Source organism: Gouania willdenowi, chromosome 22 (genome assembly GCF_900634775.1).
Source record: "Gouania willdenowi chromosome 22, fGouWil2.1, whole genome shotgun sequence".
Taxonomy (NCBI): Eukaryota; Metazoa; Chordata; class Actinopteri; order Blenniiformes; family Gobiesocidae; genus Gouania; species Gouania willdenowi.
Window position 1 is genome coordinate 33,808,322 of NC_041065.1, and position 12,336 is coordinate 33,820,657.

The 12,336-nt window shown below is 44.4% G+C and overlaps 1 protein-coding gene across 1 annotated transcript in view; it reads left to right on the plus strand.

Annotated features, from left to right (window-relative positions):
* Positions 1–12,336, plus strand: part of grin3ba (glutamate receptor, ionotropic, N-methyl-D-aspartate 3Ba) — a 127,890-nt gene that overhangs the window by 86,587 nt on the left and 28,967 nt on the right. Inside the window, exons 5-6 of the mRNA XM_028437193.1 lie at positions 2,269–2,540; positions 8,077–8,313. Coding sequence (XP_028292994.1) covers positions 2,269–2,540; positions 8,077–8,313 — 509 coding nt within the window. The remainder of the gene's footprint in view (positions 1–2,268; positions 2,541–8,076; positions 8,314–12,336) is intronic.

The following is a 12,336-nucleotide window of genomic DNA, read 5'->3' on the forward strand; positions in this document are numbered from 1 at the left end:
AGCACCACATCTTGACAGAAAAAAACAGAAATATAGATTTTTTTTCAAATGTATTAAAAAAGAAAAAGTGAAATATCACATGGTCATAAGTATTCAGACCCTTTACTGTGACACTCATATTTAACTCACATGCTGTACATTTCTTCTGATCCTCCTTGAGATGATTCTGCTCCTTCATTAGAGTCCAGCTGTGTTTAATGAAACTGATTGATTGATTATTAAAGGCCACATCTGTCTATATAAGACCTTACAGCTCACAGTGCATGTCAGAGCAACTGAGAATCATGAGGTTGAAGGAACTGTCCAAGGAGCTCAGAGACAGAATTGTAGCAAGACAAAGATCTGGACAAGGTTACAAAAGAGTTTCTGCAGCACTGAAGGTTCCTAAGAGCACAGTGGCCTCCATAATCCTTAAATAGAAGAAGTTTGGAATGACCAGAACTCTTCCTAGACCTGGTCGACCAGACAAACTGAGCAATCGTGGGAGAAGAGCCTTGGTGAGAGAGGTAAAGAAGAACCCAAAGATCAATGTGGCTGAGCTCCAGAGATGCAGTATGGAGATGGGAGAAAGTTCTACAAAGTCAACTATCACTGCAGCCCTCCACCAGTCAGGGCTTTATGGTAGAGTGGCCCAATGGAAGCTTCTCCTCAGAGCAAGACACATGAAAGCCTGCGTAGTTTGACAAAAAACACACGAAGGACTCCCAGATTATGAGAAATAAGATTCTCTGATCAGACCAAGATTGAACTTTTTGGCGTTAATTCTAAGCGGTATGTGTGGAGAAAACCAGACACTGCCCAATATAATCCCAACAGTGAAACATGGTGGTGGCAGCATCATGCTATGAGGGTGTTTTTCAGCTGCAGGGACAGGACAACTGGTTGCAATTGAAGGAAAGATGAATGAGACCAAGTACAGAGATATCCTGGAAGAAAACCTCTTCCAGAGTTCTCAGGACATCAGACTGGACTGAAGGTTCACCTTCCAACAAGACAATGACCCTAAGCACACAGCTAAAATAACAAAGGTGTGGCTTCAGAACAACTCTGTGACCATTGTTGACTGGTCCAACCAGAGCCCTGACCTAAACCCTACTGATCATCTCTGGAGAGACCTGAAAATGTCTGTCCACCTACATTCACCATCTAACCTGACAGAACTGGAGAAGATCTACAGGAAGAATGTCAGAGGATCCCCAAATCCAGGTGTGAAAAACTTGTTGCATCATTCCCAAGAAGACTCGTGTCTGTACGAGCTCAGAAGTTGTTTCTACTCAATGCTGAGCAAAGGGTCTGAATACTTTTGACCATGTGATATTTCACTTATTCTTTTTTTTTATACATTTGCAAACATTTCTGTTTTTTTCTCTCAAGATGTGGTGCTGAGTGTACATTAATGAGAAATAAAAGGAACTTTTTTGATTTTAGCAAAAGGCTGCAATGAAACAGAGTGAAAAATTTAAAGGGGTCTAAATACTTTCCGTACCCACTGTATATCTAAGCTTAAAATGTTTTTATACTCATTATTTTTAGCATTTCAGTATTTTTAAATGCCAATTTTTTTGTTTTGACTCATTTTTTTCCCCCCAAAACGATGCAAGATCTCACAAATTCCAACAAATTGCAGTTTTTAAAGGGTACCTTTAAACCTTTAGTACATGTGATTGTTTGATAGAAATGCAATTGAAATGCCCAACAATTTGACCCAATCTGCACACCGGCTCTTTTTCCTGAAAATGTCCTCTTGGAAAAGGTTTACTTATTGTCAATGAGGTTTTGGAACAGCTCTTTCACAGTTAAAGTGACATAGAGGAGAATGGGTCTGAGGCGGAGGACTTTTAAGGAATAACCTCAAATATGTTGTAAAAAAAGGGATAAAAACAATTAAGTAAAAACATCATTTTGTGAGAGACGTGGATGAAATCTATTCAAGATAAATTAATTCTAATTTAAAAGTTAAGTTATGATTTGTGATAAATACACTGAGAGGCCTTTCTTTTTAGTCATTTGTCTTGTTCTTGTTAATGTGGCTTGAAGTTTTTGTAGTTTTTAAATGTGTTGTTAGTTCATTCTTTTTACTCTTTTTTTTCTTATTTCTTTGACACATTTCTGAAGTGTTGATTCCAGTATTCAGAGTCTGGATCCATGAATTAATAAGATGTCCGAGGAGTGACCCAAAGTGTGTCTGTAAATCTTTTTTAATTTGCATCGTCTACGCTTTGACGAATGTTTGAATTGATGATCGTCTTCGTTATGTTTTCCTCTCAGAGCTGCCAGTGGGCCTGAGGAAGTGTTGCTACGGATACTGCATCGACCTGTTGGAGAAACTGGCCGAGGACATGGGCTTTGCCTTTGATCTTTACATCGTGGGCGATGGGAAGTACGGGGCGCGTAGCGGCACCGGACGCTGGACCGGGCTGGTCGGGGACCTGCGGAGCGGAAGCGCCGACATGGCCGTCACCTCCTTCTCCATCAACTCGGCCCGGAGCCGAGTCATCGATTTCACTTCCCCGTTCTACTCCACCAGCCTTGGCATTCTGGTGCGATGGCTCCCAGTCATCATTAGGGAGTTTTTTAATGGTTGCGTGTCCTTAGATACACTCTGTTGCTCTGCCTCATTGGTCCACTGAGAAAACACACAATTATCATTTGTGTTACAATGATTTTGTGGAGGGTTCTGTGGATTTGAGCCCATTTTTACTTATTTTTAGTCTTTCTGCAACTACAGCAAACTCACCATATTTTAACCTATTTTCATCACTTTTTCTTGCCATATTTTTGCTCTTTTTAATGTATTTTTGCTACATTTCTCCCATTTCTGACACTTCTACATCACATTTCAATGATTTTTCTACACATTTTTTCTACTTTCCAGACATGTTCAGCACTTATAAACCATTTCTACCACTTTTACACCTAATGTCACATATGTTGACCCATTATTGTCACTTTTAACCTCTTTTCACCATATTTCATGATTATTTTAGCCAATTTAACCACATTCACCATTTGTCATGCCCATTATTTGCCAGTTTAAACTAATTGTTCCAATATTGAAACTGTAAACCCTTTTTACTACTTTTTTCGTCTGTTTTTGCCCACTCTAATTTGCAACTTTCATTTAATATTTGTGGTTTTTAAAATCTTAACCCTTGTTCATGTCTGTGTTCCACCGGTTTAAAGGAGCAGAGCTTAAACATGCTGCAGCTACTCTTTAATTTGTTTACATCTCCCTCTGCGGCGGACAAACCACGCTGCATAATATGATCTGACAACACGCGACCATTAAAATATGAGAATTCCATCTTTTGTGAGTGATTTTGAGTCCATAGAAAACGTTGTGCTGCACAGAATAGAAAAAAACAAGAGTCACGAATGAACCCTGGATGACTGCCAGAGGCGGTCCTTCAAGCACTGGATGATACGGTTTCGTGAAGATGCATTTCGAGCGTAATACCAACAAAGTCACATGTGACCCCAAGGACCCGGTAGTCTATAACTTCCGGTTCCATCCGAGGTTCTGTCTCTTCAGAATCTACTCGCGAAACTGAGGATTCCGAATGACTGACTGCTTTGGCCTTCATCCAGGGTTCATAGAACCACAGTTACATTTGTAACTCTCACTCTATTTCACCCTTCCTGACCACCAGAGGCGGTGCTTCAAGCACTGGATGACCCCTACCAACAAAGTCATGAGGGATCATCATCAACCACCTACCTATTGTGTAGAGGAATGGGAGAGAACCACGTTCGGGGGATGTGGGAGAGCAACGTTCAACCTTTAAAATATTGTGAAGGTGTTTGGCGATGTTCTTGATGTCGCCGCACAAATTGCCTGTAGGAGCAGCCCATGACGTGGCTATGCTTCGTGTTGAATGGGTCCTTACTCTTTGTGGTGGAGAATCACCCTTTGCACAATATGCATGGGCGATGGCATCAACAATCCAGTGGGAAAGCCTTTGTTTGGATAACGCGTCCATTTTTGGGACCGCTGTGACATGCAAACAGTTGATCTGAACTCGAAAGTTAGCTGTAGCTGCCATATAGGCACTCAGTGCTCGGACAGGACACAGTAGCTCAGATTTATCACTCCCTACTTCAACTGAGGATGTAAAATGTACCAGTTGAATAAGCTGGTTACTATAGGATCCTGATAGAATTTTGGGCAAAAAGGCTGTATTAGGCCACAGAGTAACCTCAGACCCATCTGGGTTCCACCTCAAGCATGATTCACTGACTGATAATGCATGAAGCTCACTCACACGCTTAGCAGAGCTGATCGCCAGCAGGAAAGCTGCCTTCACTGACACCCATGCCAACCCCACCTGCGGCAAGGGCTCAAAGGGGGGAGAGCACAATCCCTCCAGGACTGAGGGCAGATCCCATGATGGAGCCTTTGGGGCTATAAGAGGCCTAAGCCTTAAAGCCCCTTTCAGAAAGTGTGACATCAGTTGATAAGCCCCTACGGTAGCACCTTTCACCCGCACGTGTTGGGAGGATATTGCTGCCACATACACCTTCAGTGTGGAAGGAGAACACCCCTTCTCCAAGAGGGACTGGAGAAAACTCAGGATTATTGGAGCAGAGCAGTGTGAAGGGTTCTCCCCAATCTTTAAACACCAGGCTGAGAATAGCCGCCACCTATTCTCATGTTGTATCCTTGTAGAAGGAGCCCTGGCATTAAGGAGTGTATGGAGGACAGAGTCTGAGCACTCACCTAGTAGCGGTTCAGGCCCTGTAGTGGCCAGACCCACAGCTGTAGGCGACAAGGATTGGGATGCCAAATCCGACCTTTCAGTTGGGACAGGAGATCTGGCATGTTGGGTAGACTCTAGGGTGGAGCACAACAAAGCTGGCGTAGCAAGGGAAACCACATCCTGCCTGGCCAGTAGAGGGGCCACCAGAAGTATCTTGTGGCTCTACCTAAGAGCCCTCTGGAGCACCGCTGGGATTAGCGGTAGGGGCGGGAAAGCATACAGAAGCCCTTCTCGCCAATCGTGTGCCAGGGCATCCAGGCAAAGAGATCTAGCCCCGCCCTGCCACACTGGCCCCAGATATGGAGTACTACCTCTGGGTGAAACCTCCATTCCACCGAATGAGGGCTGCTGCGGGATAGGAAGTCCGCATCCTGATTCATCCGACCTGGCATGTACATGGCTGTCACACTGGCCAGGCGGGACACAGCCTGTCAGGAGATCCTGGGTTACGTGCAGCAATTGGGATGACCTTGTGCCCCCTTGGCGGTTGAAATGGGAGATGGCAGCAGTATTGTCTACCGGAATCAGTATGTGCCTGCCCCTGAGGTAGGGAAAAAAATGCCTCAGCGTGGCATGCATGGCTCACAACTCCAGCACGTTGATGTGTGCTGGGAACTCCTGGGCCGACCAATGTCCCTGGGCTATGCGGTTCTCCCAGATCGCTCCCCACCCTGCTAGGGAGGCATCTGTTGTAATAATCTCCCTGCTAGCCAGGATAGGGCCCATGGGTATGCCCCGGAGCATGAAGGACTGATAAGTCCATTCCGACAGGGCCTGGATGCATTGTAGGGATACCCTGATCTTTCTGTGCCTGTGACTGTGCAGCGAATGAGCCAGCGCTGGAGTGGGCGCAGTGTTAGCAGGCCCAAGGGAATGACAGCCGCCGCAGCTGTTAGCTTCCCCAAGAGGCACAGAAAGCGGATATAAGGTAGCCATGACCCCTCTCGGAATTGAGGGAGAAGACTCAGGATGTCCTCCACCCACTGTTTTGATGGACACGCCTTCATGACTATGGTGTCCATATCCACTCCAAGGAATGTTTTGGTCTGGGAGGGAACCATGATACATTTTACTAAGTTCACTCTGAGGTCCAGCCGAGCAACATGTCCGAGAGGGACTGACGTGACCTGAGTTACCTGAGCCTGGGAAGGTGCACACATCAGCCAGTCGTCCAGGTATGGGAGTACCTTCATGCCCCGTGCCCGCAGTGGTGAGAGAGCTGCTGCCATGCACCTGGTGAATACCCGGGGTGAAAGAGACAGGCTGAAAGGAAGTACCCTGAATTGAAAATGTCATCCCTGGAAGGCAAAGCGCAGGAATTTCCTGTGGCAGGGTATGATGGGGATGTGGAAGTAGGCATCCCTGAGGTCGATCGATGTGAACCACTCACCCCTGGTCACCACATGCAGGACCTCTGTAATGGTTAGCATGTGAAATGTAATGACTTTCAGGTAATGGTTGAGACCCCTGAGGTCCAACACGGGACAAAGTCCAACGTCCCTTTTTGGAACGAGGAAATATGTGGCATAGAATCCGCCAGGCTGAACCTGGGTATCTGTTCGCTCGATGGCACCCTTCTCGAGGAGAGCGAACAGCCCCTTGTTCAGGGCAAGGACTTTTGCCGGGTCTTTTACGATGGTCTGTCTGACCCGGCCATGGACTGGGGGCCGGCGTCGAAACTGCAGTCTGTAGCACTGGGTCAAGTTTGCAATCACCCAAGGGTCTCTGGTGGAATCAGCCCAGTAACTGAGCTGCTGCTCGGAGAAGAAGCCGACAGCTGGCCCCAAAGCCTCAGGGCCTCTTCCCCCCCCCTTGGGGGGGGGGGGGGGGCGCGGGTGCCTCATGGGGCCAGCTGCTGGCCGGAGTTCTGACGGCTTATATTCTCAGCCTTGGGTTCCTGGCTCAGCACTGTGCTGCCCAGGTTGTTGCCGGGGTCTATGCTGTATTGGTCTGGGGCAGAGTAGCCCGTTGGTTGGTACATCTGCGGCCGAGTGGCTTGGGGTACCCCCCGCCTACTGGTGGAGGGCCTTCTTCTGTGCAGACCCACGAGATGTTGCCTGGTTTGTCTCGCTTGAGCAGTCCACTCCAGTACCTCCACGGCTGCGGATCCGAACAGCGACCCTGGCTCCTCTGGAGCACTGCGTAGTGTTCACCTACAGGCCTCATTTAGTGGCAACTGTGCCAGCCACACCTGCTGGCGAGCCTGGACCTGTGGGGGCCTGAAGAGAGGCGTCACTAAAGCTATGCAGTGAAGACTCCAGTGAAGCTTCCTGCAGTGATGCTGAGAGGGCCAGCATGAGGTGGGACATTGAATTGTCAATCCTACCCATGCTAGCTGCTGCCCCGTACGCTTTGATGAGCAGGTCATCTGTCACCCTGCACTGGGGACCCCTTGCCTCCGGTCTGAAAGCCTCATCCGGAGAGACAATCAGGCTAGCAATAGAGGACTCCACCACCGGCAAATACCCCAGACCAAACTTGGCAGCCTCGTGCATAGCCGCAAGGGTACGACCGTCAGCCGATGGGTGGGGGTGTGCCCTAGGATCCCGCCAGAAACAATGCTCCCTCAGGTAATCCTCTGAAGAAGTCATCGAGAAGGCTATGGGGGTCAGAGTGCGCCTGAAAAAAGCGCTTGGTGGAGCGCCTTGAGTCTGTAGGGAGCCTGGGTCGGAGCCAGTTGGCCTGGTTGGGAGACAACATCCATGAGCTGTTCTGTAACTAAAGAAAGAAGGAAGCTAACACGCTGCCTTCACCTCTGCAAGGTGTGTACCAAACAACCTACACATGGAAATGGAAGCGGCGCACGTGAAAACGAGGAAACAAAACAACCTGTACTCACAATTTACCGGTGCATCCTTAATCGTCTCAGAAAAGAGTGAGTTACAGCTTACCGGGACAGCCGCTGCAGCTCTTGGAGGGCGGGGACTCCACTACTCCGACCGTAATATGTCACGGAGCTACCTGCGAGCGGCAACAAGATAAACCACGGGCTTTTTTTTCAGTGAAGCCACAGGCGCGCTCAAAACACAACCTGCATACACGAGAAGATTCAAGAGACAGAACCTTGGACGGAACCAGAAGTTATAGACTACTGGGTCCTCGGGGGCACACATGACTTTGTTGGTATTACACTCGACCTGCGTCTTCATGAGACGGTATCATCCAGTGCTTGAAGAACCGCCTCTGGTGGTCAGGAAGGGTGAAATAGAACACACTGTGAGCAGTTTTACTGAAGCTAATAATGCAGCAGCATTGTTAATGCTTCGCTAACAAGGAGAAAGTAAGACTTTAATCGTTTCTCTGTGTTTTTTTTCTCCAGGTCCGTAGCCGGGACACGGCGGCGCCGATCGGGGCCTTCATGTGGCCTCTCCACTGGTCCATGTGGGTGGGAATCTTTGTCACGCTGCACCTCACTGCACTCTTCCTCACCCTGTATGAGTGGAACAGTCCATTTGGAATGACGCCCCACGGCAGGAACAGGGTGACTGTGTTTTCCTACTCCTCAGCCCTCAACCTCTGCTACGCCATCTTGTTTGGACGCACCGTCGCCACCAAGGTAAAAAAAAAACGCTAATCTCACTGGTTCTTTACATCAGACAGATTTTACTTGGGTCAGCATTAATGAGCAGCAGGAGATCCTGGTTGTCTGTATTTACATGAACATGGAGCTCTTCTTCTCTTCTTCATGTCGTCTATGAAACAGCAGAGATGGAACCCCCCTGGGGTCACAGATTATTTTTTATCAAATGTTGTTAAACAAAAGAGTTTTGACTTTTTTTTTAACTTTTACTGATTTTTAGATACACACAAATCAGCACAAGTTGTTATTTTGACTGAAAAAGATGATAAATGATCCTGAATGCTTCACCTCATATAAAACTATATGGACTGAAAGGAACGATTGGCGTCATCAATGATGTCATTACAATATGGCGGCTCACAGGCTAAAGTTGTAAAAATTTTAAAAGGTAATGAAATGAATATGGTGCAAAATAATGTTTTGTTAGACATAGATCTACTAATAAGGACATTTCATGGAGGATCCCTTTAAGAAGAATTATAACTATTTTAATAGTCTTTTACTGACTTATATTTTAGTTTTCATAAAGTGGTTGTAACAAATCCCCCTGGGATTAATAAAGGAATTCTGATATGGATAAACTTTCAATATAACCTGTTAACCTTGATTTTCATATCAAACATTTATTGACCTAAAAGTTAAAAGACGAATCCCTTTCTCGAGAACTAAAATTAGACTAAAACCTTTTTGAGTTTTTGTCGACTAAAACTGGACTAAAATGATCACATTTTGAAAATTTTCTAAAATGTGACGAGAACGAATAAGCATTTTTGTCTATAAGACTAAAAACATAAGATGGCTGCTAAAAACAGACCGTGGTGCGTTCAGTGCGTGGTGCATTCAGTGCGTTCAGTGCGTGGTGCGTTCAGGCCGTGGTGCGTTCAGTGCGTGGTGCGTTCAGGCCGTGGTGCGTTCAGTGCGTGGTGCGTTCAGTGCGTTCAGTGCGTGGTGCGTTCAGGCCGTGGTGCGTTCAGTGCGTGGTGCGTTCAGGGAGAGGAAAGGGAGAAAGGGTAAGTCAGCCGGAGGATGATGGAATGATTAAAAGAGAGAGAGCAGAGGTGAACTCGCCCTGAAGTCGTTCAGACACATTGTTAGAGAGGAGGAGACGACCAGAGGGGAGGAGATGACCAGAGGGGAGGAGACGACCAGAGGGAGGATGAGGAAGGTGAGAGGAAGAGGAAGGTGAAGGGGGTGTGACAGGAAAGAGGAAGTCTGACATAAAGAAGTGGGAAAGCTTTAGAGTTATGGTGACACATTTTCATTACCCTCATAGTTAAAAAATCCTTTGTCATTTACTCTCACTATATATGCAGATATTACAGTTACCTTTGTGGCAAACTTTGTGCAAACAAGTCAGATTGATCGATGATGTCACAATGGCGTTCGTTCAAAATGTACAAGAGTAATGGTTCTGTCTCCTTCTCCCATCAGCGTCATAACTTATGCTTCTTGGATTTAATTCCATGCTGCAGCGATATTTGATAAAAAATCTCTGTCATCGTCGTTTTCAGAATAAAAGCATCTCCTGCTATTTTTTTAACAAACAATCACTGAATATTTCCACAGGAAACGGAGTGAACAGCATGAATGGAAACCAGGCTATGGGGTGATAGAGGGACCTTGGTATAAATGATGAGGTCATGAGTGCAACTCCTGTGAGTCGAACTGTGTCAGTTAACGCTCGGTGTTCATTAGTGGCCTCGTGACCTTGTTCCAACGCCTTTGAGCTCAATGCAAAGTGTTTCTGATGATTCATCTTTAGGACGGACACAATGTGTGTGAAATGATTGGAGTGGAGATGAATATTGACCTACTTTTATAGTGAAAAATGTGTTTAACGTGTTTATCTTCTAAAGTGATGAATCCAGATGTGTGTAATAGATTACATAACGTTGATTACAGCAGTAATTAAGTAACTTTCATTAACCATTAGTTTGTGATGTGAAGCGTTCTGGACATGTGTAGAACCTGTCACTCACTGTTTACTGCACCATATCATAGAAATACGTATAATTATGGCAGGTAAAACTGTCAGGATTCAATTACCCTGACAGTGTATTTAAAGTTTCATGTTTTACATTTAAAAAACGCTTCATTTCTCCTGCAGAATCATCAACGCCAGGATGCTGAGTTTTATTTTGGAGGTAAAAACGCAGCCTTGCACATGTTAAATAAGGTGTTAGCACAAGTAGCTGAGCAGCAAAAATAAATATTATAAGATTGTCAGGAAGGATTATCATAAAGGGATTAATATTAACAAAAAATAAAAAGAAAGAAAGATGGAAACATCACAAAAAGTCAGCGTCAAATAGTTTTGGGGTTAAAACTTTCTTAATTGGCTCAGCAGACGTTAGCGATAAACATCTGTTCAACAGTTGAGCCGAGAGTGAGAGAAGCAACGATAATGAGAGGAAAGTTTTATCTACCTGACTTTTAGTTGGAGGACAAACTACTTCCATAAGTTGTTCATGATTCTGAGCATAAATAACTCAGTGATGGGAAATGATTTCAAAAAATGATCAGCCATAAAATTAGATCACATGGTTTAAATTAATGAAATTAAACACTTTCTTATTTCTGCTGGAGCACAATTAATTTATTCATTCATTCATTTCTTCTCCTCCCACTAAATTAAATGAGGTAAAAGTATCCTCCTGTTTATTTATTATTTATATATGTTACTATTATTATTATTATTATTATTATTATTAATTTTGGCGATGAGGGCCCCGAAAATGTGTCCTTTTCACCATTGTATCAAAATGTACAAATATTATAAATTGTTCATATTAATAATGTACAAATAATATTATTGATAATCATTTCTAATATACAATATTCTATAATGTGTATGTGTCTCATTTATTTCTCATTAATCACAGTCAATGTAGCAGCATTATTTGTGGAATCATTTATATTTTTTCTAGCAGCCACAACAAGGCATTATGGGAAAAATGTTTCAAATTGATCAGAATATGATCAATGGTGAGGTAGAAAAACCCATTTACCATTAAATAGTTTTTAGAACACGTCACACATTGATCTTTATACAGTCCGTCCATGATTTGCCTTTCATACATTTCCTAATCGAGCTCCTAATTACGTTAAGATTTACAAACACTTCAGACGGCGTGAATAACAGCAGGTTACAACCTTTTCTCTGTAATTAATGGCTTCTTAATGTGTGTGTGTTTAAAGAAGCACAAACGCTTTCCTTTCTTTCTGTAATTGTATTTTAATTGGTGTGAAGGATAAACGACTGCAGCGCTGCCGTACATTTATTTACCGACTCAGACAGTTTCATTAAAGGCTGTTTGAAACTCTTTTTAAAAATGTTTTCCACATAAGTGAAGCTGAGATTCTTACCATGGACAAAAGAAAAATATCATTTAATATATAGACGATCAACCACAATGTGTGTTACATATACAATATATTTTAAAAGTTTTTCAAATACAGCAGCATATCACAGTATCATATAGTAGTTTCTGATCTCCATCCGTGAGGTGAGCGATAACCCACAGGTAATTATAATTACTCACTGAGGTCCAGTGGTCTCAGGTAAGCAAAATAAGTGTTATCAGCAGCTTTATTGACTTCGTACAGTTCCTGTTTTCTCACCTGTTGTGATGTAGAAGATGCTTTGTAGCCCCTGGTCTTCAACAATACTTAATGTCTACATTCTGTGACTCGGTGCACTCCTCAACTGTTGTTATCTTTGTTTCTTTCCTTGCTCGTCTCATCAAACACGTGTTTGGCTCAAAGGTGACGCCGTAAACTTGACGTACTCCGATGATAAGAAACCTCATCGTTGGATTATGTGCACTGCATCCTGCTCTTATCCACAGTGCCACTGAGCAGCACCACGTTTTTGGTCTCCTGGTCTATGCTTCTACTCACGTATTAATTGACCTGATCACAGTGACCTCATCACAACCTGCTCCGCCTCCACGCTAACGCACTTCTTTACTTTTTGTAAGAAAGTGGGTGTTGTGAGGC